The sequence below is a fragment of the Ciconia boyciana genome, chromosome 1 (genome assembly GCF_034638445.1).
Source record: "Ciconia boyciana chromosome 1, ASM3463844v1, whole genome shotgun sequence".
NCBI lineage: Eukaryota > Metazoa > Chordata > Aves > Ciconiiformes > Ciconiidae > Ciconia > Ciconia boyciana.
The window spans coordinates 14,331,430-14,355,594 of NC_132934.1; the positions used below are offsets into that span (position 1 = coordinate 14,331,430).

Genomic DNA, 24,165 nt, shown 5'->3' on the forward strand with positions numbered 1-24,165 from the left:
GAAAGGTTCTTTCTGCTTCCTGATGGATGGTGGCAATAGGATGCTTGGACACCAGCAAAAAGAAATGTAGCATGATTGTGACAATTTCCATCAAAAAAAGCAGCGCAAATCAAAGGTTTGGTGCCGGTATCAGATAGGGGGCACAGGCCATTTTATCTTTATAGGATACAGGGTGCAACAGTTGGCATTAGACCGGTCAGAGAAATCTCCCAAAGGAGTTTATTCTTCTGCAGGTTTAGATTTAGCACATAAGTGGACGACATTCTTTAGCAGAAAGGGATTATTGTGGTACCTTCAAAACAAGGTACTCGCTCACTGAATCTAGCAAATAGCAAAGCGCTTTCCATTCACAAGTACACTACTTTAAGGAATGAAGAGCTCCTTCATAGCATCCGCTAACAAAGACATGCAAGATAAATGTTGCAGAATCCTTTTGCTTGTATTGTTTTAAAACCAGATGTATACCTTTGAGTGAACTAACAACTATGTTTCTAACCCAAGAACATACCAACAAAAGGAAGAGAAAGAAAAAGCACAGCATAGAAAAAGCTCAAAGACATCACTCTTGAGTAAAGCTTAACAAGAACTGCTAATATAATACTAACTGAAAAAGACCTCAAACTGGGAGAAGCTACCCTCCCACCATTTGATTTTTCCTTTTGTTTTTTTTCAGAAAAAGAAGAGCTTCTACCTAATTTATAAATAAACAGAATTAACTAAATACAATTAAAAGATACTAGGCTCCATGACTGATTTCTCCTTCTAACTGAAAGAATCTGAAGAACACTAGTTTTTGGATAGTCTCTTGAATCAAAAAGATGAACCAGTAGATTTTGTAAGCAATTGATCAACTTTATTAAATCTTCGAAATTTTGCAAAGATAAAGTGGATGGAAAACTCTTCCTCGAGCATAGCTGTCACTGATTGACTATCAAATTGAAAAGATGTCTAGAGTAGGGGTCTTTTTTGTGTCTGGGATTAATTGTGATTTGGGTAACAAAACAAAAATTAAGCAACAGAAAAGGATTTGAAGACTATAATAGATTACAAACTAAACATCAACAGCATCATTATGACAACTGATGTTTTATTTATTTGTGTTTCCATTAAAATGGTAAAGCCTGGATCAGGTGGAGGAAAGGAAAGAACAACTTGAGTGTAGAGAGGGAAAAAATGCTAATATACAGTGCAGGGAAGGGCAAAAATTACGGGGACAAAAATTATGAGAGTGGGCAGGAGGCAATTTGTTAATCAGTCATTTTTATTTTCATTCTGCCCAATCTTGTCATTTTGAGCATTTAATCCAGTTTCATGTCATGTTCTGTTGCTTTTTCTATTCAAATGGCAATTTCAGTATGTCATGTGCTGCTTTAGCAGTAATAGTAGTGTTGTAACAAGGATGATATAAGGATAAAGGGAAAGGTAAAATGTATTATATTACCATCATCTGTTGCAAAAAAATCATAAATTTGCATGCAAAGGATGAGTATAAATTCAAACCATTTTGCTGAAGCTAGCTACTAGTAAAATATTAATTTTATAAAATTAATAGCTCTTGAAATTTAGACAATGTGTATTACATAAAAGTCAATACATTTTTTGCTGCCTTTTAAGAATCAAATTACATATACATGGCCTATAATGCACTAAATTCAAAATGAAAACAGCATAATTTATTGCATCTTAATGTAGCATTTATCCAAATGATATATTTATTTCATCACACAGGTACTAGACTATGTAGTTTTCCATGAAAGTTATTAACATGATGCAAATTGATTTTTTTCTGACAGCACACACTAGAAGAAAATGGGATATGAGGAAAGATTCATAATTCAAGAAACTCAATTAGAAGTGTTAGAGCAAAGGTCTGTATTTCAAGGACATAACAACAAAGGCTAAAAGAAGTGGAAGGTTCATTTTGTGAATGTATGACAGTCCGCTAACCAACAGCAGTGGAAGTACTGAGTTAGGCTGATGTCAACTTGATATTACAGCAAGTCATGATGGACTGAGTGGCTTTTGCTCAAACCTCTGTCCAGTTTTTAATATTTTTACCTAACCCACCAGGCTAAACAATGTTACTATGTGTTATTAAAAAAGAAGGAGAGAGAGTGTGTGTGTTTGACTTCTTGCTATTTATGTGTTTGACTATCTGCTGTTTACATGAGAAAAACAAGACTGGCTTCACTTGAAGGTTTACTGCTAGAAGGGATATATCTGTTCTCAAATAAATCTTATAATATCAAAAGATGTCACTTCTGATAAGCATTTGCTGCTATGCAGGCATAAATGACTAGCCAGTAAACCAGAGATAATATGATACAATTCTGCTTCTGTGGAAAAATTCTGAAAGCTATTCCAAGAAGCTAAAGCCAGTGTCAATGCAACAACCTCCATGGTGACCGAAGTCATATATTTATCTCTGAACTTTGTATAAAGTTCAACAAAAGAAAACAAACATGTCAGTGGAAGAGAAGAAATGTGAATAAGTGATGAAAAGCCAAATTGACCCGTAAAGCACAAGTACGAACTGTTAAAAATTATGGTAAGAATAAATGAGTCATAGTTCCCTTTAAAAATTGACAAAATGACCGAAAGACCTCATTTAGGAAATCTTATGCTAATTGCTTACTTCAGTTTTCCACTGCACGTTTTTTTCCTGAGTTGGGAACAACTTGTAATACTAAGGTTACCCTATATTACCCATTAATAATTTACAATGTTATCAGAGTTAAACAAGTTGGCCTTAAATTTGACATGCAGAATTACCTCTTTGGAGATAATTTTTGGAGAAAAAAAATCAGCCAAATGATCTGACCATTTTCTAGAATAAGTCTAGAAAAATAAGTTTTCACCATGATTAAAAATAAGGAAAACAAAGCAGAAATGTAGAATATATTTTAGAATGTTATACCATTCAGGCTTATTTTATTTGGGGAAGGGTGGGGGGTAAAGATATCTTGTACTAGCCATACGCTTCTTGTTGACATATCAAAAACTCTACTACAGCTGAAAATCTCTAGAAAAAGTAGGGGAGTAGCTGGAAAATAAAGTACTCCTCAAAGTGCAGTTTCCATACTTTCAGCAGACAAGAGGATTTCTGTAAGGTGAGAGGTCAACTCTCTCTGAGACTTGAGCTGTCCTGGACTTTTGCAGCTGCCTTGGACTAAGAAGAAAGGGGTTTTGTGCTACAACAATACTGGAAGCTGTGGGCTCACCATATACTGGCACTGGACTGAAAGTGAAAATCTCTCTCCCTCCTGTATACTTCACTTGAATGCACAAGAGATTAGAGAGAGACTGACTGTGCAGCTTTATGCTATGTTCAGTATGATCTAATAGCAGAATAGGAAAGGGGCAGTCCTATTTTCCTCTTCACTACAAATTCTCACCCCTTCCTTTCTACTGACCTTAGGTCCAAGGCAGAGAGAGAGTTGGGCTAGCAAGCCAATCTGACAGATCCAAGCTGGAAAGAGACCAAGGCAAAGGAACTTAAAAGTAAGAACTTTAAGAAAAACGTGAAGTATGAACAAAGCCTGCTTAGCATATGAGATATATACATTTTTATTATAAAGAGGGCAGAAATTGATTGCTTTCCATTGTCACTGTGGGAAAGGCAAGAAGAAAGCTGCATTATTCACTCCAAAGGAGATTTCAACTGCGATTTAGGAAAAACTTCTTTTTTTAAAACTCTAGCAATGATGAAATGCTGGAAAAGGATACCCAAAGAGCTATCTCTATCAACTGAAGTTTTAAAGAACAAATTAGACAATTATCTGCAGAGAATCTACTTCAGTGTAAATTTTGGACTAGATGATCTCTTAATGTCTCTTCTGGCATTACATTTTTAAGGATGCCATTTGATATGTATTTCATATTTTAAATTCTAAAATATTTCTAGTATTCTAAAAGTTTCCTTAACACAGAAAATTCTGCAAAAGAAACTGAGTTCCAAAAGGTTTCTTCTATCACCATCAGTTATTAGTGCCTCAGGAGCCACTTACCTTGGATTTTTCCTGCAGCTACTGAGCCTTTCTAAAAGTCATGATGCAATTACCTCTATAGATAGAATACTACAAAAACAAGACCTCTCCATTCTCATTCCCCTTAAGGCCATGATCACTGAAAAAAAATAACATGGTTATCTATTAAGCATACCGTCCCCAGCAAGAATATGCCCCATGTATGTTTCTGCTTCACAAAATGTTCTTACCACTTAGAAAAAAAATCAGAGAAGAAATAGGGAAGCTACAGATAGCCTGTGGTAACAACCTTCAATTACTAACATCAAAATATACATTTCAGATCGATTGATTTGGACACAATATGCACTGTTATAGATAGAGAAAGCTGGGGTACATGGTACCTCATCTAAACACTGAAATGCAGGACTTGCTGTTACATCAGTGGATCCCTCATCTCGGCTATAAACTGTTGGAGCTAGAGCATAGAGAGGTTGCTCCTTCTCAATTTCCAATTCTGTGTCACTGGAACTGGAACTTTCTTCACCAGTGTGACTCATTGTTTGAAGTTCTAGGAAGTAACAAAAATACCAAAATACAGTTAATTAGATCCAGGGATATATATGACTGTGCAAGATAAATGTGTAGTGTAAAGAATACAACATCAACGTGTAAGACCCATGTTCAAACAACAAAAGTCACAACGTGAGCAAACGAGGTGGGTCTACAGTTACAACTTCATGAAAGACTTGTAAGAGGCTGCACTATCACTCTATCATTGTTTATTTTTAAAGTCCTCTAATAGTTGGCTATGTTACCATCACATACATGTTAGACAACATGCAAAACTATTTCTTAAAGAACAGGCACTGAATAATAGGTTTAGGCTGGAAAAGGCCTCTGGGGTCCTCTAGTCCAATCTCCTGCTCAAAGCAGGGCTAACCTCAAAACTAAATTGACTTGCTTAGGGCTTTGACCAGCTGAGTTTTGAAAATCTGTTAAACTGGGGAGTCCAGCCATTGCCTTCAGGCAGGTCCTTATAAAGGAAATCCCCAAGTGGATGGGAGTCCTATAGGTATAACTGCTATGAACTTTTCTCTGTCATTTCCATCAGACTAATCCAAGAATGTGTTTCCCCTTCTCTCCATCCAACATAAGCCCACCCTTCACGGTGTCCCTTGACCTTGCAGGGAGTAATTACATAGAAAAGGAACCCCCTCACAGAACATAGAGATCTTGAGGACAAGAACTGGTCTAACTTGTGTGCATAATACCATTAAAATTATGCACATCTGTAAGTCATTGCATGGCCATACTTAAAAAAAAAAACCAAAACCAAACACAACAAATAAACTCCAAAACCATACACAATGAGAAAGCATGATATAAAATCTGAGAATAGGAGGTAGAAAAATGCTGGAAAAAAAGTAATTATTCTGAGATCTCCTCATGTCAGAGCTCTTATGTAGTACTAACATTTCAGTTACGTACCAGGTTACATTTTTAGTATCTCTGACCTCTGCTAAAATAATACAACCCTGAAAAATATCCAAGTGAACTAATTCAAGAGTAATAATAAAACTCACAGGATTCAAGCTGTATTTTGATCCCTAGTACCGTGTAGGAATCCCTTTTTTCTTTCCCAAAAGACAGAGCTTTAAAAGAGGCTAAAATCCAAACTTTATAATTGTAGCTTGCTATAAGCTTTATCCTGAAGAAAGCTCTTTTTCAAGCTAGGTAACAGTTTTTTAATAAATACACAGAGAGAGAAATAAAAGAAAGTTGGAACAAGTAGGGTTGTTGGAAAAGATAACTTTCCTACAATTATATCTGAGAAAATCCCACTTTCATACCACTCATTTAGAAATAGAAATCTGTAAGATTCTTGCATTAGGAACAGCTAGATCAAGGACATTTATTAATTAATTCTGAACAAGATGATACCTAAAGTCATCAAGTTACTATAACTTCATGTTAACTTCACTTTGCGTTTACTATCTCAGTCCAGCACTTGAGAATTATGTTCCCAGGCATCAATCATCAGAACTGTCTGAGGTGTGTGAAAATGCTGAAATGGAAGAGGGAAATGGGAGGTGGAATATAAGGGGGATACAATGCTCCTGGTACCCTTGTCCATCAGGTTGGTACTTGTCATTATATCAAATGCCAATTCATAGCTGCCAAAAACATCTTCCGGCCTAACAGTATCTTAAGAGTTTTGTATATTCAAAGAGTTTTAAAATATTGACCTTTTGTATGAAGGCAATATGAAACAAGACACAAATTTTTCAGGAGAAAGATATAAGAGACATGGGATCACTAAAGAGAAGCAATAAGCATCTTACAGAGGGAAGAGAGGGAAAGAAGGACTTCTGAGGCACACAGAAATCTTGCCATGGCACAGTGAGATAGGGGAGCGATACAGTATTTGTAGAGCAAAGTACAGCAGAAAGTGGAGATGGAGCATACATGGAGGAATGCAAGAATTCCTTCACAAATTCACTGAAGTTGGCTGTAGATTAAATGAATGGACAAATCAGTATCACAGTATTTTAGTTCAAAATTTTGGGAGAAAGATAGCCAACTTCTGCAAGTGTTCACCTGACACCAGAAAGTCTTTCTAGATTAATTATTATGCAGAATAACTATTATCCAGAGAACATTGTATTCTGCTGTAGGACAAAATCATTATAAAACCCATATCAGCTGCCAAAGATGCAGAACCCACCTCAAATTAGTCAGTCTTGACATCATTCAGCCTTTCCCATAACATATGGGAGATCTTTCACTTTTAAAAGAGAGCTTTTTATTATGAATCAAGGACAATCAAAATTAAAACTGTAATAAAATCGAGAAGAAATTTTGAGAATATTTCAGTAATATATACCAGATTTCTCCAATGAAACAACCAGAGCAATTTTGCATTCCAAAGCCAGAAAGATGACAGTTAAGAAAAATATAATTTCTTTTTATAATTGTGGTGGGAAAATGGATATAAAAACGTTGTGTTGTATGTATCCACCTTTTGAAAAGTAATTTGTCTATAAAGATAGTGAAATTTAAACTGGCAAGTTTATGACCTTCTTCAGTGCTGTTTGGAATTCCTTCAGGAACATTTTGACTTTTAGAGAGATTTCAGCGGCTGTATTTGCTTATGGAAAAAAAAGCAATTTCATGATCCCTCCTGGAGGAGTCAAAACATTGTGAAACAACTGTAAACATCACAGAGGCCAAGAAATAAACTCTGAAATACTGTACATAAACATGTATACACATTTATAAATAGAGAGCAATTTTTCATCTATAAAGAACTGCTGAATATTTTAGCATATGCATTTCATGTCTATGGCTGCTGCTGCTGCTTTATTTGTTCCTCTAAACATATTGGAAGAATTTAGACAGAGGAAAAAGCACAGTGGCAGAAACTCTAAGCAGAACAATGCCAAAACCCGAGAGCATCACGGGTGTAGGCATTTTTGTCGATACTTGTATGTGAAACACACAGTTGACGCCAGTCAAAAAATACACTTCCTTGCAGTATGGTAGTACAAAAGAGTCCTCGCCAAGACTCCAATTTGCTGGGCAGGGAGAGAACAAAGACAATCTTTTGAATCTGAAAAGTTTATAATATTATGTTAAGACATAACTATAGACAGCTGAGACAGGAAAAACAATTAGACAGCCTTAGCTAGCGTGATAAGCGCTATTCTCCACTCCTTTTTAAGAGGGAAGGGGATAGACTGTAACAAAAGATATGTACAATTGTGGGACATTAAAATAAGTTTAGCATTCTTGAATTACCTACTACATAATTAAATTTAAAATTCAGTTTATACAAAATTGGATATATAAAGTTCAAAAAGCAAAGTGGCAAATTTGTATTTTTGCAGTATCTGATAAATAAACAGCCTAACACAAACAGAAATGAAAGTTGGCATGATTTCTAAATTTACAGAATAGTTAACAAATATTGATGTTTTCAAATTGTAGAACTGCAAATAACATCACAGCCTTGATCCAACACACAGAATTGCAGAGAAAGGGAATTACAAGTCTGTTTTGGAACACGGGTCAAATCAGGCTAAGAACTGTCTTGTGAAACAGCTTCAGGATAGCAATAATAATAGAAGCCTGAACTCAGATTCCCAAGACTAATGCCAGCATCTTTACTTCAGTATCCCTCTAGCAAACAGCAATGTTCGTATACAAGCCAGTGCAGAATCCAGATAGGTGACACTTAGCTGCGTTGACTCTTTCCAGAGTGACAGATGCAAAAAGTAGTAAAATTTCATTACAAACATGAAGAGATGCAGCTCCATGTATGAAGATTCATCAACTAGACTAATTAAGAAGACAGAAAATTTATAAAATCTCTGTTGAGGAAACTACACTTCAAGTGATTGACTTAATTAACATATACAGATAAACCCCTTTGAACTTTATCTTAATCCCTTGCATTTGTAAAATTAGAATCATAGAATCATTTAGGTTGGAAAAGACCTTCATCGAGTCCAACTGTAAACCTAACACTGCCAAGTCCACCACTAAACCACGTCCCTAAGCACCACATCTACATGTCTTTTAAATACCTGCAGGGATGGTGACTCAACCACTTCCCTGGGCAGCCTGTTCCAGTGCTTGACAACCTTTTGGTGATGAAATTTTTCCTAATATCCAATCTAAACCTCAGAATATTTACCTACGTCTTCATGCTACCTCCTTTTGCACACAAATCTTAAAAAATAAAAATTACTCTGAAAACAAGACAACTGACTTAGCGTTTCACACTGAATTAGTTAGAAAAATTATGTAATGTAGTTGGAACATCAGAACGGCGATATCTAGTCAGACCAAAAGCTCATCTAGCTCCACATACTTCCAGCCAACACCGGATGCCCGGGGAGGGACAGAAGAATCCACCAGTCACTGTGTGGTGATGCTTCCCTGAACCCATCCCCTCTCCCCTTGAACTCATGCAAAACTTTCTGTATCTGCAAAATCCAGGGGAATGGAGATTTTCATCTTACCTCTGCATGACCTGGGTAACCAGTGTTTTTTGTTTGTTTTGAATCTGGCTCCTTGATGCCACCTAGTTCTTTTACTGGATGAGTCACTGAAAAATCACCACCTTTCTATGCCACTAGGTTTTTTCTAACGTTGTATCTTCATTTGATAATCCTTTTTCTAGGCTGAAGAAGCCAATCTACCTGCTGTCACTGGCATGAAAGCCCCTCTCTGCCTTCCACTGTCCTTGTCACCCTTCTCCAAAACTTTTCCAGTTCTACCATATCACCTTCAAGGAGAAGGGAAAAGGTGAGAGCTACAGATAATATTAGTAACATAGGAGTACCATGGATTTATTCAATAGCACAGTGATCTTCTTTTCATCCCCTAAAATTTTATTTCCTAATGCTTCTTTCCTAAAGTTAAAGCTTACAGTCTTGTAAGCAGCAGACCTTCTGTTTTAACTGGGCAGAGCCTGTGCTTCAGCATGAAGGGTTGTGTCTTTAAATGACGAAGCTATGCCAACATGAAATAACCATTAAAATTAAAATTACATCATGTACAATAGGGCATTATAATATGCATGTAATTCAGAATGGATTGTTTGATTAGACTGTACAACCTCATAGACAACTACTTTGGGGAAATGAGAGCACACCGCATGCCTAAACTGCTTAACAATTTCTGTTATAAGTTCCATTGTTTCCCCTTGTTTTCAAGTCTCTCCTATTTGGGATGGAATCACCCTGAGCCACACACGGACTTTATCTGCTGGAGTTCTAATTAGATATGGCTAAGACAGGGAGAATTTGAATGGTAGGATTTGCCACTTCCCTTTTTGTGTGGTTTCCATGAGGAACTTAATTTCCTCTGAAAATTTCTGGTAGCGTGACAAACAAAAAATCCCTGAAATCCAAACCATTGCGTGCTTTGGAGACTGCCTCTCTCTGCCATCCCTGAGAAGAAATGGTTACCATCACTACACACACACTAAAATACCGAGGGGAAAACAAACAAAACATGCTTTGCCTACCCACCAAAACCTAGACTCTAGAAGAACTAAGAAGGCTCACGGAAGCAGTGCAGAAATACATCACTGAAAAAATACAAATTACAAAATACACATCAAGGAACTAAAATAGTGTAATACAAATATTTCATAATAGAAACACATGAGATTTTTTAATAAACTTGGAAAAAATATCCTGACTACAAAATTCTTAAGCCTTATGACACAGAGGAACATTGATAAATAGCTAGCCCTGTGTGCAGTGAACCTGGCCCAAATGCTGGATGTTAACTTGAAAAGAAGTAGGAGCCTCAGCACAAGCATAACACCAGCAAGAACACTCCTGCAGGGCATCGCCGTTTTCCTGAGCAGTGAAGTCACATTATTTCTTCATTGCAATTAGAGCAAATGGGTGAACATAATCCTGCCCAGGCAGACTCAGTTTATATCCTGTGGGTACCTGAAGCAGTCTGATCTTATTCTGTAATTAATTCCAAATACAAAAGTTAGAAAAATGTATTCCTTCTCCAGCCTCTCCTGTGTATCCTTTTTATTTCATTCCTCTTCCCTTGAAATCTCTCTCTTGCTTACCTTAGCCTAAAAGCGCCTCTAATAATGCTTTGGCTTTAAAGTCTATTTTACAACACTTTATAAGGTCTAGTTTTTGTTATCTTTTGCATGAAATACAGAATAATCTTTGTCTTACAACAACACTGTAAGTAAATATCTGGCAAATGGCTAATAAGCATTGGAATTAATTAAGGAGTCATGCAGGCATCTTGAAATTGGAGATCTAATTAAATCTTCATTTATAAATTTGATATAGTTTTCTTTTCCTGCAAGTGACAAGTCAGAAAATTAAAGATGAAAATAAATCTCATTTTACTGTTGGACTCTGCTACATGCCATACCAGCTGATATGGGATCAGCTGGAATTCAATCAAGAGCATGAAAATGAAACTGAATCAATATTATAGCCAAAATATAGATGGCATAAGTAAAACATTAAAAACATGAGGTTTCATATGTATGGAGAAATAAGAACTTCTTCCTAGCAATTACTTTTTATCTGTTTTCTTCAGTATTTTTAACCATATAAGTATGCTTGGACTGTATCTAATGAAAAAAACCAACATGAAACAGTGAAATATATACATAGCTAATGCTTAAGCATCTTTGAATGGTTTCATGAACAAAGTTGTCAATTATGCCAAACTTGACTATATTAAAGATGATGCATAGCATAGTACGGAGCCCAACCTGATAAACCTCTGCCTACACGAGGAGTGTCGAATAGCAAGATACTGGAGGAAAAAGGGGCAGTGGGAAAGCAGCACTAACGTTTAAGAGGAGGCAGGAGACGACGATGAGGAACAGCAGCACTGAGTTCAGGGAGAAAGCGGTGCCAGGGGTAAGCCCCACCGAACCAAAGACGGGATTCCCTTTGAACAGCCGGTTAATAGAGTTATTTGTTGAATTGGCTGTCATCTAGCGGAATTATAGCATATTGCAACCACACTTCTTAAAGGTCTGTTAACCGCTTCCCGGACAAATTATCTAACATGTAAATTTGGTATTTGGTCTCAAGAGTGAGAATTTTGTAGTGTTTTTTCCTCAAATCAACTATTTCTGAAAACTTGAAAAAAATAACTTCTATCCCCATCATGTCACAAAATATTTCTTGATACATTTTTGTCTTTCTAGAATTCTATTTTTCTATACTAAAGATCGTATGTCAGGCTGGCCCTTTTTGTGTTTCATCTAATGATTTTTGAGATTTAATAATGTAAACCAATTAAATAATTTAACTTGGAGGGCTTTATTGATGAATATGAATCTTTATTAAACTTTTCACAGTGAAAATTACAGATGGACCAAAAAGCTAGGGCCATCTTCTTTCCTCTTGGACACTCAGACCTCATTTCAGATTCATAAATAATCAATGCCAGACAGTGATAAAAATGGAAATGAGGCTAATGAGATGAAAAGAGCTTGATGACCAAATATCATATTGCATGGCTTGCACGGTTATTTTTGGAAAAGAAGAAAAACAACACATGGAGTGCAAAAGGGAGCAAATTGATAAAGTAACAGCCCCAGATTTCATTATTTCTTATGTTGCAATGTAGCTAAGACAATGCACCTTTCTATGCCTGTTTGACTCTCATTATTCGCAGTAAACGACATCTATGACAACAATGCAGCCCCTGACTTTACATCATCTATGCCCACATCCCCCACCTCATTTTTTTAATTACTGTACAATGATCATGTGGGCCGTGAAGTCCATAAAAGTCTTTTTAACTGGTCTTTTTAACTGGTCTAGTCTTTTTAACTTTTAATTCCCCACTTGTTTGTAAACCCTATAAGGACAATTGTCTCATGACATATTTGTACAGAACTCGGGAAAATATTTATTTGGCTGGCTTTAGAACTGCTAGGCTGTATGTTACCTGCTGAAAAGCAGTCACAATAAATAACGTTAGCCGAGCCATCTTGACAGAGAGCAATTTTGGAGCTCCGCAACACCACTTGTGAAAAAAATGGTTTTCCAGCCCATCTGCCAAACTGCTCCTTTATCCTGTGAGCGAGGACATTTCAACACATGCAGTCTCACTGTAGGCTTAAGTGTAACAAAGACCAGGCTGACACCCAAAGCCCTGCCATTTCCCCCACCCCATTGCTCTCTTTTCCCCTGCCTCCTCCTTGCAGGTGTTAAATCCTGCGGCTGCAGAGGCTGCTGCATCAGGGAGCTGAGCAGGCTGAAACCCAACCAGCACGGCTCTTCCATCGGAAACTAACGCTTGGCTCCACCACGATCAGCCCAAGGGACCACGGAGAAGGCCCTCACGCCCTGAGGTACCTCGTTTTCTCACGCACGAGACGGCACCGCCCTGGGCCCCACGCGGGGGGAAGACTTCCGGCACCCAGGGACACCGGCGGGGAGGGTGGGCCCCGGCCCACCCGGGACTCCTCAAGCAGGACTGAGGCGGTCCCGAGGCCCGGCGCCGCTGCACTCGCTGCCCGCCTCTACGTTGGAGCCGCGGTTGTGCCTCCCCCGCCCCCGGCCGCCGCAAGTCCCTCCAGGCCGCGCAGCCGCCGGTGCCCGGCCCGCCACAGGGCCCTACCTGCGCGGCCGCGGCCGGCCCCGCCTCGCCGAGCGGCGTCCCCCGTTCCTATGGCGACGCCGGCGGGCCTCCTTCGGCCTACCTCAACCGCCCTCGGCCCGCACCCTCGCTTCTGATTGGCTCTAGTATCCCGCCCCGCTGCCCAATAGAAGCAGACCGCTGGAATGCTCCGCCTTCCCCTTTCGCTGATAGGCCGATGGGAACGGCCGGGCTCGTCCCTTTTCGGGCGATGGTAGTTCCTTCCGCGTGCTGGCGAACCACGACTCCCAGGAGCCTCCTCGGCGAGGGGGCGGGGCTGGCGCCTGTCGCTCCCGGGGCGCGCGCCAGCGGCCGCCGCCTGTTTACCCGCCGCCCCGGTGCCTCTCCCCGCGGGCAGCCGCGTCACGTGGCCTGGCGGGGCAAGGGCGGGGTAACGGCAGGGTAACGGCCGTCCAGCGCGAGGAGCGGCTCCCTGTCCCGTCCCGTCCCGCCTCAGGGGGCTTCCGCCGCGGCTCCCGGGGCCGGCGGCCCCGCCGGGCGGCATGAGGGCGCTGCCCCCGCGCTGGGGAACTCTGGCGGTGCGGGCGGCGGGCGGGTGGTGGGGGCCGCCCGTCCCCCGCCGCGGCTGTAGCGGCTCCGCCGAGGCCGGCGGCCGTAAGCCCCTTCAGGAATGGGCGCTGGCGGTCGGCCCGCGGGGGCGGCTGCGGGTGCGGCTGCCCTGCCAGGTGAGCGTGCGCCCGCTGGACCCGCAGCGCTACCCGGGCGCGGACCGCGTGCTGGTGGCCGTCAGCGGCGCCGGCGGCAGCCCCCCGCCCCGCGGCAGGGAGCAGGACCGCGTCCGGGTGGAGTACGACGAGGCGCTGGGGCAGATGGCGATCGTCGCGGACGGCGTGGACAGCAAGGCCGCCGTGGACGTCAGGACGCCCGTGAAGTTCGGTGGGTGAAGCGCGGGCGGGGTCCCCGCGCGCCCTCGGCCGGAGAGGCGGCCGCACGCCCGGCTGCCAGCCCTCTTCTTCCGGCACATGGAGCCCGAGGGGAGGCGGGATCGCTCCCTCAGGTGGGGCTCGCCGGGGACTGCTGGCGGGACTGCTGGCGCGGCTGCGGCTGGAAGCGCTGTTGGCAGCGGGTATTCGGAAACGGTGTCATGCCCCCTCTAATTAAGGAGGTTCAAACGTCCTATTTTTTTCTGTTTCCTGACTTCGTAGGTGTTTGGATACGTGATTTCTTGTTGGCCTTTTTGTCAGTTAATGCTGAAACTTGTGCTATTAAGTAGTAGTTGCAATGAACACTTTTATTTATGCTCTGACAGCTGGTGTTCCAGAGAAGCCGAAACTGCAGCTCAGTTGGGAGACAACAGTCCACCTGCAGTTCAAGGGTTGGCCCCAGTAGAGTTGTTGGACCTACCAGCTCCATCAGTGGTTGTTATGCTGAGTGGCCATCGACAGGGATCAAAAAAGTCTGGAAGTAACGCTACAGATGAAATGCCAAGAAGGGCTCCCTTGTCTAGTATAAGTCTTGCATTATCTTTTTGGGCACAAGGGAAAAATCTGTGCAGGGTTTCTGGTACAGAACCTACAGACAACTTGGGAGAGCAGCTGTAGTGGCTGAAACCAATAAACATCTGTGCTGGACTGGAATACTGACAGTGACTCTAAGTTTAGGGAAGAAAAAGGGCAAGCTTGCTAGGATAATTCCCTTCAGTGAGCTGAGGTTTAGGGAGTACTTGACCCAGAGAGATTTGTGTTTAGTCATTGATGTGGGTTTTTTCCTATGGATTTGTGCAATTGCCTATACAGTGCAGAATAAGTTTCAACATGCTGTAAAAACTTTTCAGTGTATAAAAACCCAGTCCTTTGGTTTGCTTCAAGTGGTTGTTCAAGACTGCTGCTTTATTTCATTTGATGCTCTGCTGCAGTTGTGGTATGAGAAATAGTGAATAATCTTGTTCTACTTACGCTTCATACATGTCATATATGATTTTTGTAGAGCATGGTGTTACGCTCTCTTGGTTACCACTTTTCCAAACCCTTACAGCAAAGACATTCTGTACCATTTGTCTTATCTTACTTTTTTTTCCTATATCTTGAATTCTGCTATGTTGGTTTTTTGTTGTGTTTTTTCTTGTTTTCATTTAGAAGGACCTGAACTGTATATCACTCAAAATGGAGAAGTGCTATGGATTTATCATAGCAGCATTCTCTTTCATTTTCTAGTCTTACTCATCCCTATAATTTACTTTTTTTTTAACACTGTTGATAACTGAAAGGGTGTTTCTTAGATATGTTTACCAAAACTTACAGTCTCTTTTGTTTCCTAACAACTAATAGAGAGACAAACATTGTGTAAATAAAACCAGGGGCTTCTCCCCCTCACTGCCCTCAGTGTGCTTTACTTTGTCTGTATTAGAATGGCTGTACTGATTTGTACCATGGGTCCAGCTAGCCCACTGTCCTGTCTCTAGCAGTAGTCATAAACAGATGCTCAGGGAAGAGTAAGAACAGGATAAACATAAATGTTATTTCATCTAAGTGTTCTCTTAGCTGTCAACTGTTTTCAGCTTGGGATTTTCTGAGCCCGACAACAGCTCAGCCACTCAGTGGGTCTCTCTTCCAAGTGTCCACTTACACGTGTAAACAGTTTCAGGGAGAGAGCTTTCTGGCAAACTCCATGCCTCTTGGCAAAGAGTCCCACAAGGCATACCATCCATTCAATTTCCTGCTATTTTATCATTTGAGTATGTGGTATTTCAAGATCATTCTGCAATTTGTCAGTGAGTTTTTAACTAGCCTGAATAATTCAGTGTCATTGATGAAACTTTTTAACCTTGGTATTTGTGCTGATTTCCAAATTCATGTAGTGTTGAAGATGATGCATAGTTTATAGCTAAAAGACAATATAGGGCTAAGGATATTGTCAAAGACATCTGAAAATCCAAGTTCATTCTCTTAAACAGATCAGCTGTTACCTATATATTCATTGACTCTTTCACTTAACTGTAGCAGGACTGTCTTCTCCAAGAGACTTTTGTAGTTTTGACTCTTCCCTAAGAATTATCAGTTACATTTTTACAGCTCCCCCCCCGCCTTGCTTGGCAAATGCAAAGATTACCTTGGCTTGTCTGTAGTACATTCACAGAGTCCATCCCAGGATTACAGACAATCAAAGCGAAACCCAGTGTCCCATTTATTACCGTTCATTTCTCTGGTACCAGGTGTGTCTGGTTACTGTAGCTGTTAGTAATTTAATACTTCAGTTTCTCCAGGATCTCTGAGTGACTATTATGTGTTACTCTAGACTTGGTTACTCTCAGGAGGTAGAATTAATTATATTAATATCTGGAGAATCTCAGCCTTCATAAAGAGTTTCAGTGTGGGGAACCTTGCTAAAGGTCTCAATGAATCCTGATTGATGGGGGAAAAAAAATCATTTAGCTTTTGTCCTGTCTTTGAGATTCTTACTATATTCTGAATGTCAACCAACTCTGCAGACTGTCTTACAGTCTTCCTTCTTGAAATAGCTTTTATTAGTTTGAAGGTTTCTGAGCTGTTCCACTTGGGTTTGTGGTAGGCTCATGCAATTCAGGTTCCCTGGACAGTCTGTGGATTATAATCCCCTTCCACTAGTTGCTGTTTATCGCCCCATAATTAGCATGAAGTTAGAATTGACTGTTCAATCTGTTATCCAGGCATATCCAGAGAGATATTTCGTAAACATAATTTTTTTTTGTACTCAGTGAAGTAGAATTGCTGCTTGCCAGTGAGGTTCTGCTTTAAGTGACCTTTCAGCTCTGGGTTGGTTTTTGGGTTCTCTGACTAGTAGTTTGTGCTTGGGTCCTTTTCTCTGTTTAGGAAAAGGACTTATTTTCCTTGATCTTTTTTTTTATTTAGGAAAGAATTATCCACTAAACATCATTGCATAAGCAAAAGATCCCTTGTAAAAACACATCTCAAACCAGAAGGAAACTGTTGTTGCTCTGCAAGCACTTTGGCTTTTCTCTGGCCTTCCTTGAATGCATGAGGAGGATGTCAACTCTGTTCTGTTTAGACTGTTTTATCTGAGCTATCTTTCTGTCACTTAGCTGTAGGAAATTAAGTTAATGTTAATGTCTTTACAGTGTTCTAGCTTCTTTCTTGGTTTTGGAAGTTGTGGCATTTCATAACAGCTTTTGCGATTAGGCTGGAGTTTATCTAGGAAGCTCTAAATTAGCTAAAACTCCTTAGACCTTGAAGAGCATGTGCAGAAGATGCTAGATGATGAACTTAAGTATGCATTTTAAACCAAAGGCAACTTGTAAGCAGTCTAGTAGGGCAAGTACTAAAGGGTCCTCTATTTCTGTCTTAGTGTCTAGTTTTATGCTGTGTATGCAATATCATACACAATCTGATAATCCTCTCTGATACATTTAACCTCCATAGATTATAGATGTCAATGAATTTCTTTTTAATCTAGCTTATTTATTTTTCTTCAGGTCACATGTATATCTTAGTTATTTATTCCAGGGACAGCATAGGCACATGGCTGTTAGGTTCGGAGTCTGCTCAATGCAGAAAGAGAACCCTATGTCTTGGCATCCTGAACTGCATGTGCTAATTAAACCTGTAACCAGCTCTTTGATTTCTGGTTACTGTACATTGACTGAGTACTCAGAAGTAAACCCAACTGAGGTCTTGCATAACCAGAATTTGAGAATCATCTGTCCTGTCTTACCATGTGGTTTTTATATTTTGCTTTAGTACATACATATTGTATTAGAATCATAGGATAATTTGGGTTGGAGGGGACTTCAGAAGGTTTCTAGTTCAACCTCCTGCTCAAAGCAGGGTCAACTCCAAGGTCAGAGGAGGCTGCTCAGGGCTTTATCCAGTCTGGTTTTGAAAATGTTCAAGAATGAAGACTATGCAACCTCCTTTGGCAAACTGTTCCAATGCTTTTTGCATATTATACCCTGGTGAAGAGAACAGAGGCTTCTATACCAAAGTCAAGGAGGAGAACCATGAGTGAAGTGGTGGCCAGGCTTCACAGAGCAGAATACCAAAGCTCTATCCCCTCTGGCACAGGATCAAGCACTCCTGGTCTAGGCCCACTTGTAAGCCAGTATGGGTTTTTTAAATTTTTTTTTCTTTTTTATTATCAGTTCTCTCCTTTGGAAAACTTAACTCTTCCACATTAGTCTTATTTAAGTCCATGAGATCACTTAGCTTTTTGGCTAAATACTGTAGATTCTTGTGGAACTAACTAAGCAAACTAAATGAACGTGTGGGTCTTGAATGTTTCTGTGAATTACCAAAATCATAATTTTATGGTATCACTTAAACAATTTTTCTCCTTACTTGAAGGGAGATGGGACTGCTTGCTTCTGCTTTTTGTTTTTCGGAAACATTAGTGGAAAGCAAATGTGAATGTTTTCAACAGCGTATTTTTCGGAAGTCTTGGCATATTAATGAGTTGGAAAAAAGATCATCAGCGTCTACTCCTAAGTATGGCAGACTTACAGCCTCAGAGTGGCAAATACTTTAATCTGATGCCCTCAATAAATAGTTTTTTCTGGACTGAATTATTTTACATGCATGCTCATTTACTGGTAAGCTTCCTCTATGAGCAGAAGAGTGGATCATCATGAACTACTTCTAGTAGTCCAGGGCTGCTGAGTCACTTTAAAAGAAGTAATTTTCCAGTCTATTTCAAATATTATAGCTTAAGGTGGTATTTCTGGGGTACCCCTGCCTACATTCTGATACCAAAGTTATTTTTTTCTCTATGTACCTTTATTTCCAATACAAGTCCTTTGCACATCAAAGATCTTCAGGCATTCTTCAAGGTTTGTGTGGCTGAAGTTGGCTTCAGCCCACATCTTTGCTAACGAGGAATCAAACTAGCTATTTTTGGAGCTTTGGCACTGAAACAGATTGTATCCTGTTCCTTCTTGCTTGTTGAGATTTTGTTAGCAATATTATCCAGCTTTTAGCCTGCCTCTTTGGGGAGTCATTTATCCTTGCTCCAGGAAGCCTGTTTGTGAGACAGAGGAGCTCCATTCCTTGTCCACTAATTTTTACTATATCAAGGCTAGCAAAGTGCTGTGACTCTGCAGAGGATCAAGGCATGAAGTATATTTCCAGGAATCCCTGCTGTTTCTTAACAGGAATCCCTGCTGATTCATGCTCATGAATCCCCAGACTTCTGTGTCCTCTTTTGGCACTCATCTTTGATACAGCTAGGATTACACTACTAATCTGCCTTTCAAATGATGGCCATAATATACCCTGCAGGATCAGAAGTTTTTATTAACCTTATTCTTATAAAAGTCTTAAGTTGGTATCATGGCTAAACTGACTGCTCTTAAGCCTTTTCCTCACCCCTTTTGACAGAAGCAATAAGGGCAAGAGAGTATCAAGCTGATTGAATTCAAAGATTTGCACAAACAAACTGCCTTTTGGACCTCCCTCTTCTCGCAAAGCAAAATAGCAAAAGTTTTTGACGTAGATCCTCCCATAGACCGTGCAGTTTTCCAGTGGGTGAATTGAGCAGTTTTGAGCAAGACAGGTTGTATTTCAAGAATAATACTGCTTTCTTTTTGAACTCTCCAGGTTTGTGCTGTGCAGGGACATACTGTTTCAAGCGCTGACGTTTGGAGAGTGCCTCTGTTTGTGTCTCTCTGGGAACTGTGTTTAACCAATCCAACTGCTCCCTGAAAAGTAAAACCTTATGGAAAAGTTTTGTCTCAACTTCAGAACCTGTAGGTCAGCATCAATCAAATTGAAGTAGCTCAGATACTACTCAGATATTTTCAGTCTGGTGAAACTGTCTAGGCTTTACCGAGCCTCTGATGATAGTCACCAGTCCAATTTGCCAGGTTTTGTGCTTTTACATGCCTCAAAGCCTATCTTAGAATTTACTTAAATTTGAGAAACATGTAGTTTGATTAAAAACTTGGTCACAGTATCTCTTTCTTGGAAGTCTTCCGTGAAGAGGCTAAGAAAATAATATCTGCAAATAAAACAGCTTTCTGGAAAACCTGCTTATCCAGTCCACCTCTTCTAGCCCTCTTTCTTAGGGAATTGTTACCTGCAAACACAGTCTGCATCCTTCACTAAATTTAACCTCTTAGTTTACTGTGGCAATAAGGTAGCACTCTTGGAGCAAAGTTGTAACATCTTTTACCTCTGCCTCTTGGATTGTCCAGGTTTGTCAGGTGGCAAAACTTCTCTTCGTTGTTAACTGGAGCTTTCAGTCTCTCATCTTCATGGTCTGCAAGCTACTGTTGTCGCGATTCCAGCATCTGTCCTGAGCAGTAGTGTGACAGTATTGATCTTCAGCCTCTGCTGTGTCACAGGTCTGTCTTGGGGAATCTCGTTGGGGCAGAGCTGCTTATACATACTCTGATTCTTCTTTGCATATTTCTGGTCACCTTAACAGATAGTGAAGGTGAAAGAAAGACTTTCACAGGTGCTTAAATGAAGATTTCTTTCCCAGATACCTCCTTTTCTTTAGAGAGTAGTAGGGTCACTATCTTTCTTAGTCCTTCAGTTATGTGATTTGCAGCAAACACTTCTGGCTCCTGTTCAATTTTTCTTTTTCTTCTTTCTGCCTTTTATCCTTAGAAGGATAAACCCACTTTTTTCCTCTCCTGCCTTTACCTTTTGCCAGTCATTACAGTGGTCATTAATATAAATGATTATTAATATAGTCAGAATCCCCAGACTGCACATTCCCACACTTCTTCCCGGTTCCTTAAACTCATGGGTGAGCTCAAGTGTCAGAAAAATGCTTTTGCTGCTCCTGCATGAAGCACTATGAGCCCATAAATTATTCCCTTGATAACAGAGTTATCTACAAGACCTAGTAACTCTTCTTTGTGGGAGCCTATGAACTTTCCTGCACTTGGGCCACAGCAACCCCATGCAATGCTACAGGCTTGGGGAAGAGTGGCTGGAAAGCTGCCAGGCAGAAAAGGACCTGGGGGTGCTGGTTGACAGCCACCTGAATATGAGCCAGCAGTGTGCCCAGGTGGCCAAGAAAGCCAATGGCATCCTGGCTTGTATCGAAAATAGTGTGGCCAGCAGGACTAGGGAAGTGATCGTGCCCCTGTACTCAGCACTGGTGAGGCCGCACCTCGGATACTGTGTTCGCTTTTGGGCCCCCCACTACAAGAGAGACATTGAGGTGCTGGAGCGTGTCCAGAGAAGGGCAATGAAGCTGGTGAAGGGTCTAGAGCACAAATGTTCTGAGGAGCGGCTGAGGGAACTGGGGTTGTTTAGCCTGGAGAAAAGGAGGCTGAGGGGAGACCTTATTGCTCTCTACAACTACCTGAAAGGAGGTTGTAGAGAGGTGGGGGTCGGTCTCTTCTCCCAGGTAACAAGTGCTAGGACAAGAGGAAATGGCCTCAAGTTGTGCCGGGGGAGGTTTAGACTAGATATTAGGAAGTTTTACTTCACTGAAAGGGTTGTCAAGCATTGGAACAGGCTGCCCAGGGAAGTGGTGGAGTCGCCATCCCTGGAGGTATTTAAAAGCCGTTTGGATGAGGTGCTTAGGGACATGGTGTAGTGGTGGTCTTGGTAGTGTTAGGTTTACGGTTGGACTCGATGATCTTAAAGGTCTTTTCCAACCTATACGATTTTGTGAACAGTAATAAGGTGAGGTGATTCAGACTAGAGGCAAACATGCTTCTTCATGCCAGGGGGGTCAGTCAGGTCTTCCAGAAGGCTAGGGAAGAATGATGCATGCAAACTCTTCTATACCTGTTTTTGTGTTATGCTGCTTGCTAGTTGAAGCAGCATAGGTCTAAGCAAGATCTATCTATTTGTGCTGTTGAATCTTAATACTCTACTTCTGGCCTCAAATAACCTGCCAACCTTCCCACCCCAAAACATACATCAGGGTACCCAAATGTCTCAGTAGAATTGCTAATAGAGTTGGTGACTAGAGTAGCTACGAGATGGAGGTGGAGTTTGGGAGTGGGTTAAAAAAAAAGAAAACTTCACTAAAGGACCACACCCTGCTGATTCCTTGCCAGAGATTACAGGCACTCTGCTGCCTCTTAATGTTCTCTCTTGAAGCTGAATGGCTATACGTACACAGGCTTACAAAATTCTCAGTGTCAACTGTGGTTAGTGACTAGTCATGCAGTTGAAAGTATGTGGCCAAACTTTTCAAGAAGGTTCTTTAGTAACAAAGAAGCTGCTTTTTTTCCCCTACTATATATGTAGTTACTATATAAAATGATCAGGTATGTCATCTATGTTAAACAGATCTAACTCTTCTCATTCTGTTGCTAACAAAACTCTTTTAATTCTAGATTTGGATATCAAAACATCAGGGACTGGCTGCGTGAAGATTCAGAAAATAGAATGTGATAACTGCAAAATAGAAACGGAGAAGGGGACTAGTGTCTTGCAGTCAATAAAGGTACAAATAACCCTCCCCCACTCCATCAGTGTTTTAAAAGGGATTGTGTGGTGGAATATAGTATAAAAACTTAAATACCAGTTCTGGAGATGAGAAGTACTCTGATATTTCTAAGTGTTACTATGTGTGTAGCACCTCACCTTTATTTATTGCATACAATTACGACACAAAGTCAATAATACTAAATAATGTGGAGTCAGAAGTCCAGGTACCTTTGAGAGCCAAAGCCAGCAGAAACAGTGACAGCAGTGAGCCTGATATCTGCCCTCCCTACCCCTCAAAAAAAAAAAAGACAGGCTGGGATTTCCTGCCTAGTAGATTAATAGTTATGCTTGTTCAGTCAGGACTTTGCAGTGTGGTGCTTATTTTTTCTTTTCTGTGTTTTTTTTATAATTCTGATATATCAGTGCTATTGACAAACTCTTTAGGTTAATTTTCAATCATAAGTTACACATTACATGTCTAAAATACCTGACTGAAATATATCTGATAAATACTGTATACATCATGGTCGTGAGATTGTTTTTTCAGTCTAAAGACTTCAGGTTTGCTGACATGGGCTTTTGTAGAAATAATCAAAGTATATCTGACTTAGGTGCTGTTTGGAATCAAGTTCACTCGAATAATTGGGATTGTACCTGCAGGAATTGGTATAAATTCAAAAGAAGGGCTTTTCAAATATGGTAATTCCTAAGTTTAAGTATTTTTGAGATATGAAAAAATCTTTCAATTTTTTTCTCTACCATGGTAAGAGATGATTTTATAGCACGCATACAGGAAACTGAACTTAAGGGGAAATGTAATATACAACAGAGCTAGGTTTACTCCATATTCAGTGAACTACAGACAACTTGTATCTTCCAGATTCTGTGTAATTGACCATATTACTCTTAAAAAGGTAACTAAAATCTAACAAAAAGTTAACAGTACTATGTGTCACTGCTGTCTAAAGCTTTGGTTAAAAATGACTGCTATATAATAATAACAGCAAATGGCAGTACATGACAAACTACATAATATGAGAAAACAAGGTAGTTTTGGCCAGCAATAGTGACAGTAATCATAGCATGCCATTGCAATTGTCAAGAATTTTTTGTGATGTTATGGAAAAAGGATTTTGAGGAAAGACAACTAACTAATTTTGTGGGCATCTTTTCTCATATACAATCTGAGATGTGAAAAATGTTGAATTTTTAAAAAGGAAAAAGTCAGTTCTATTTTCCTTGAGCCTTCAAGTAGCAATGAAACAATACTCTGTAATGAACTGAAAAGGAGGCTGCAAAGTCACCAGTTTAGGGTTTCTGAGACCAACTCCTCCACAGCCTCATTACAGTTTAGAGAAGCTTGTTGTTGCTTTTTTCCTCTGTGAACCCTGAGCCTTGCTTGATTGACCAAAATGTCAGGAAAACTACAAGTGTAAAAGATGATTCTTCCCCTGTGCATGCACCGCGATGTGTCTACTACAGTGGCAGCCACAGGAAGCTTCTTTGCTCCCTTAAGCCTCAGCTGAGAGGAATGGCCTTGTCCCAGAAGGCATTTAAAGTATCAAGAAAGATACTTTCAGATTTCAACTGAAACTCTTGTTAAAACAAAGCTTTGGTAGATTATAAGGCTTTGGCTTTTTTTAACCAAAACAGTTACCCGAAGTATTCTTTTGGGTTGTGAGTGGTGATTGGTT

The 24,165-nt window shown here is 40.4% G+C and overlaps 2 protein-coding genes across 3 annotated transcripts in view; one reads left to right on the forward strand and one right to left on the reverse strand.

The window, feature by feature from the left end:
- CCDC146 (coiled-coil domain containing 146) overlaps positions 1-13,229 on the reverse strand; it is an 82,751-nt gene extending 69,522 nt beyond the window's left edge. The window contains exons 1-2 of the mRNA XM_072858880.1: positions 13,107-13,229; positions 4,370-4,536 (exon numbers count right to left, since the gene is read on the reverse strand). Of these exons, the coding sequence (XP_072714981.1) occupies positions 4,370-4,525 (156 nt within the window). The 5' untranslated portion in view covers positions 4,526-4,536; positions 13,107-13,229. The remainder of the gene's footprint in view (positions 1-4,369; positions 4,537-13,106) is intronic.
- Positions 13,230-13,391: 162 nt separating this feature from the next.
- The window catches only part of FAM185A (family with sequence similarity 185 member A), a 49,229-nt gene continuing 38,455 nt past the window's right edge, over positions 13,392-24,165 (forward strand). Inside the window, exons 1-2 of one of the 2 annotated variants that reach the window (XM_072859029.1) lie at positions 13,392-14,021; positions 22,378-22,487. In XM_072859029.1, the coding sequence (XP_072715130.1) occupies positions 13,628-14,021; positions 22,378-22,487 (504 nt within the window). In that variant the 5' untranslated portion in view covers positions 13,392-13,627. The remainder of the gene's footprint in view (positions 14,022-22,377; positions 22,488-24,165) is intronic. The other variant, XM_072859019.1, reaches the window with a different exon arrangement.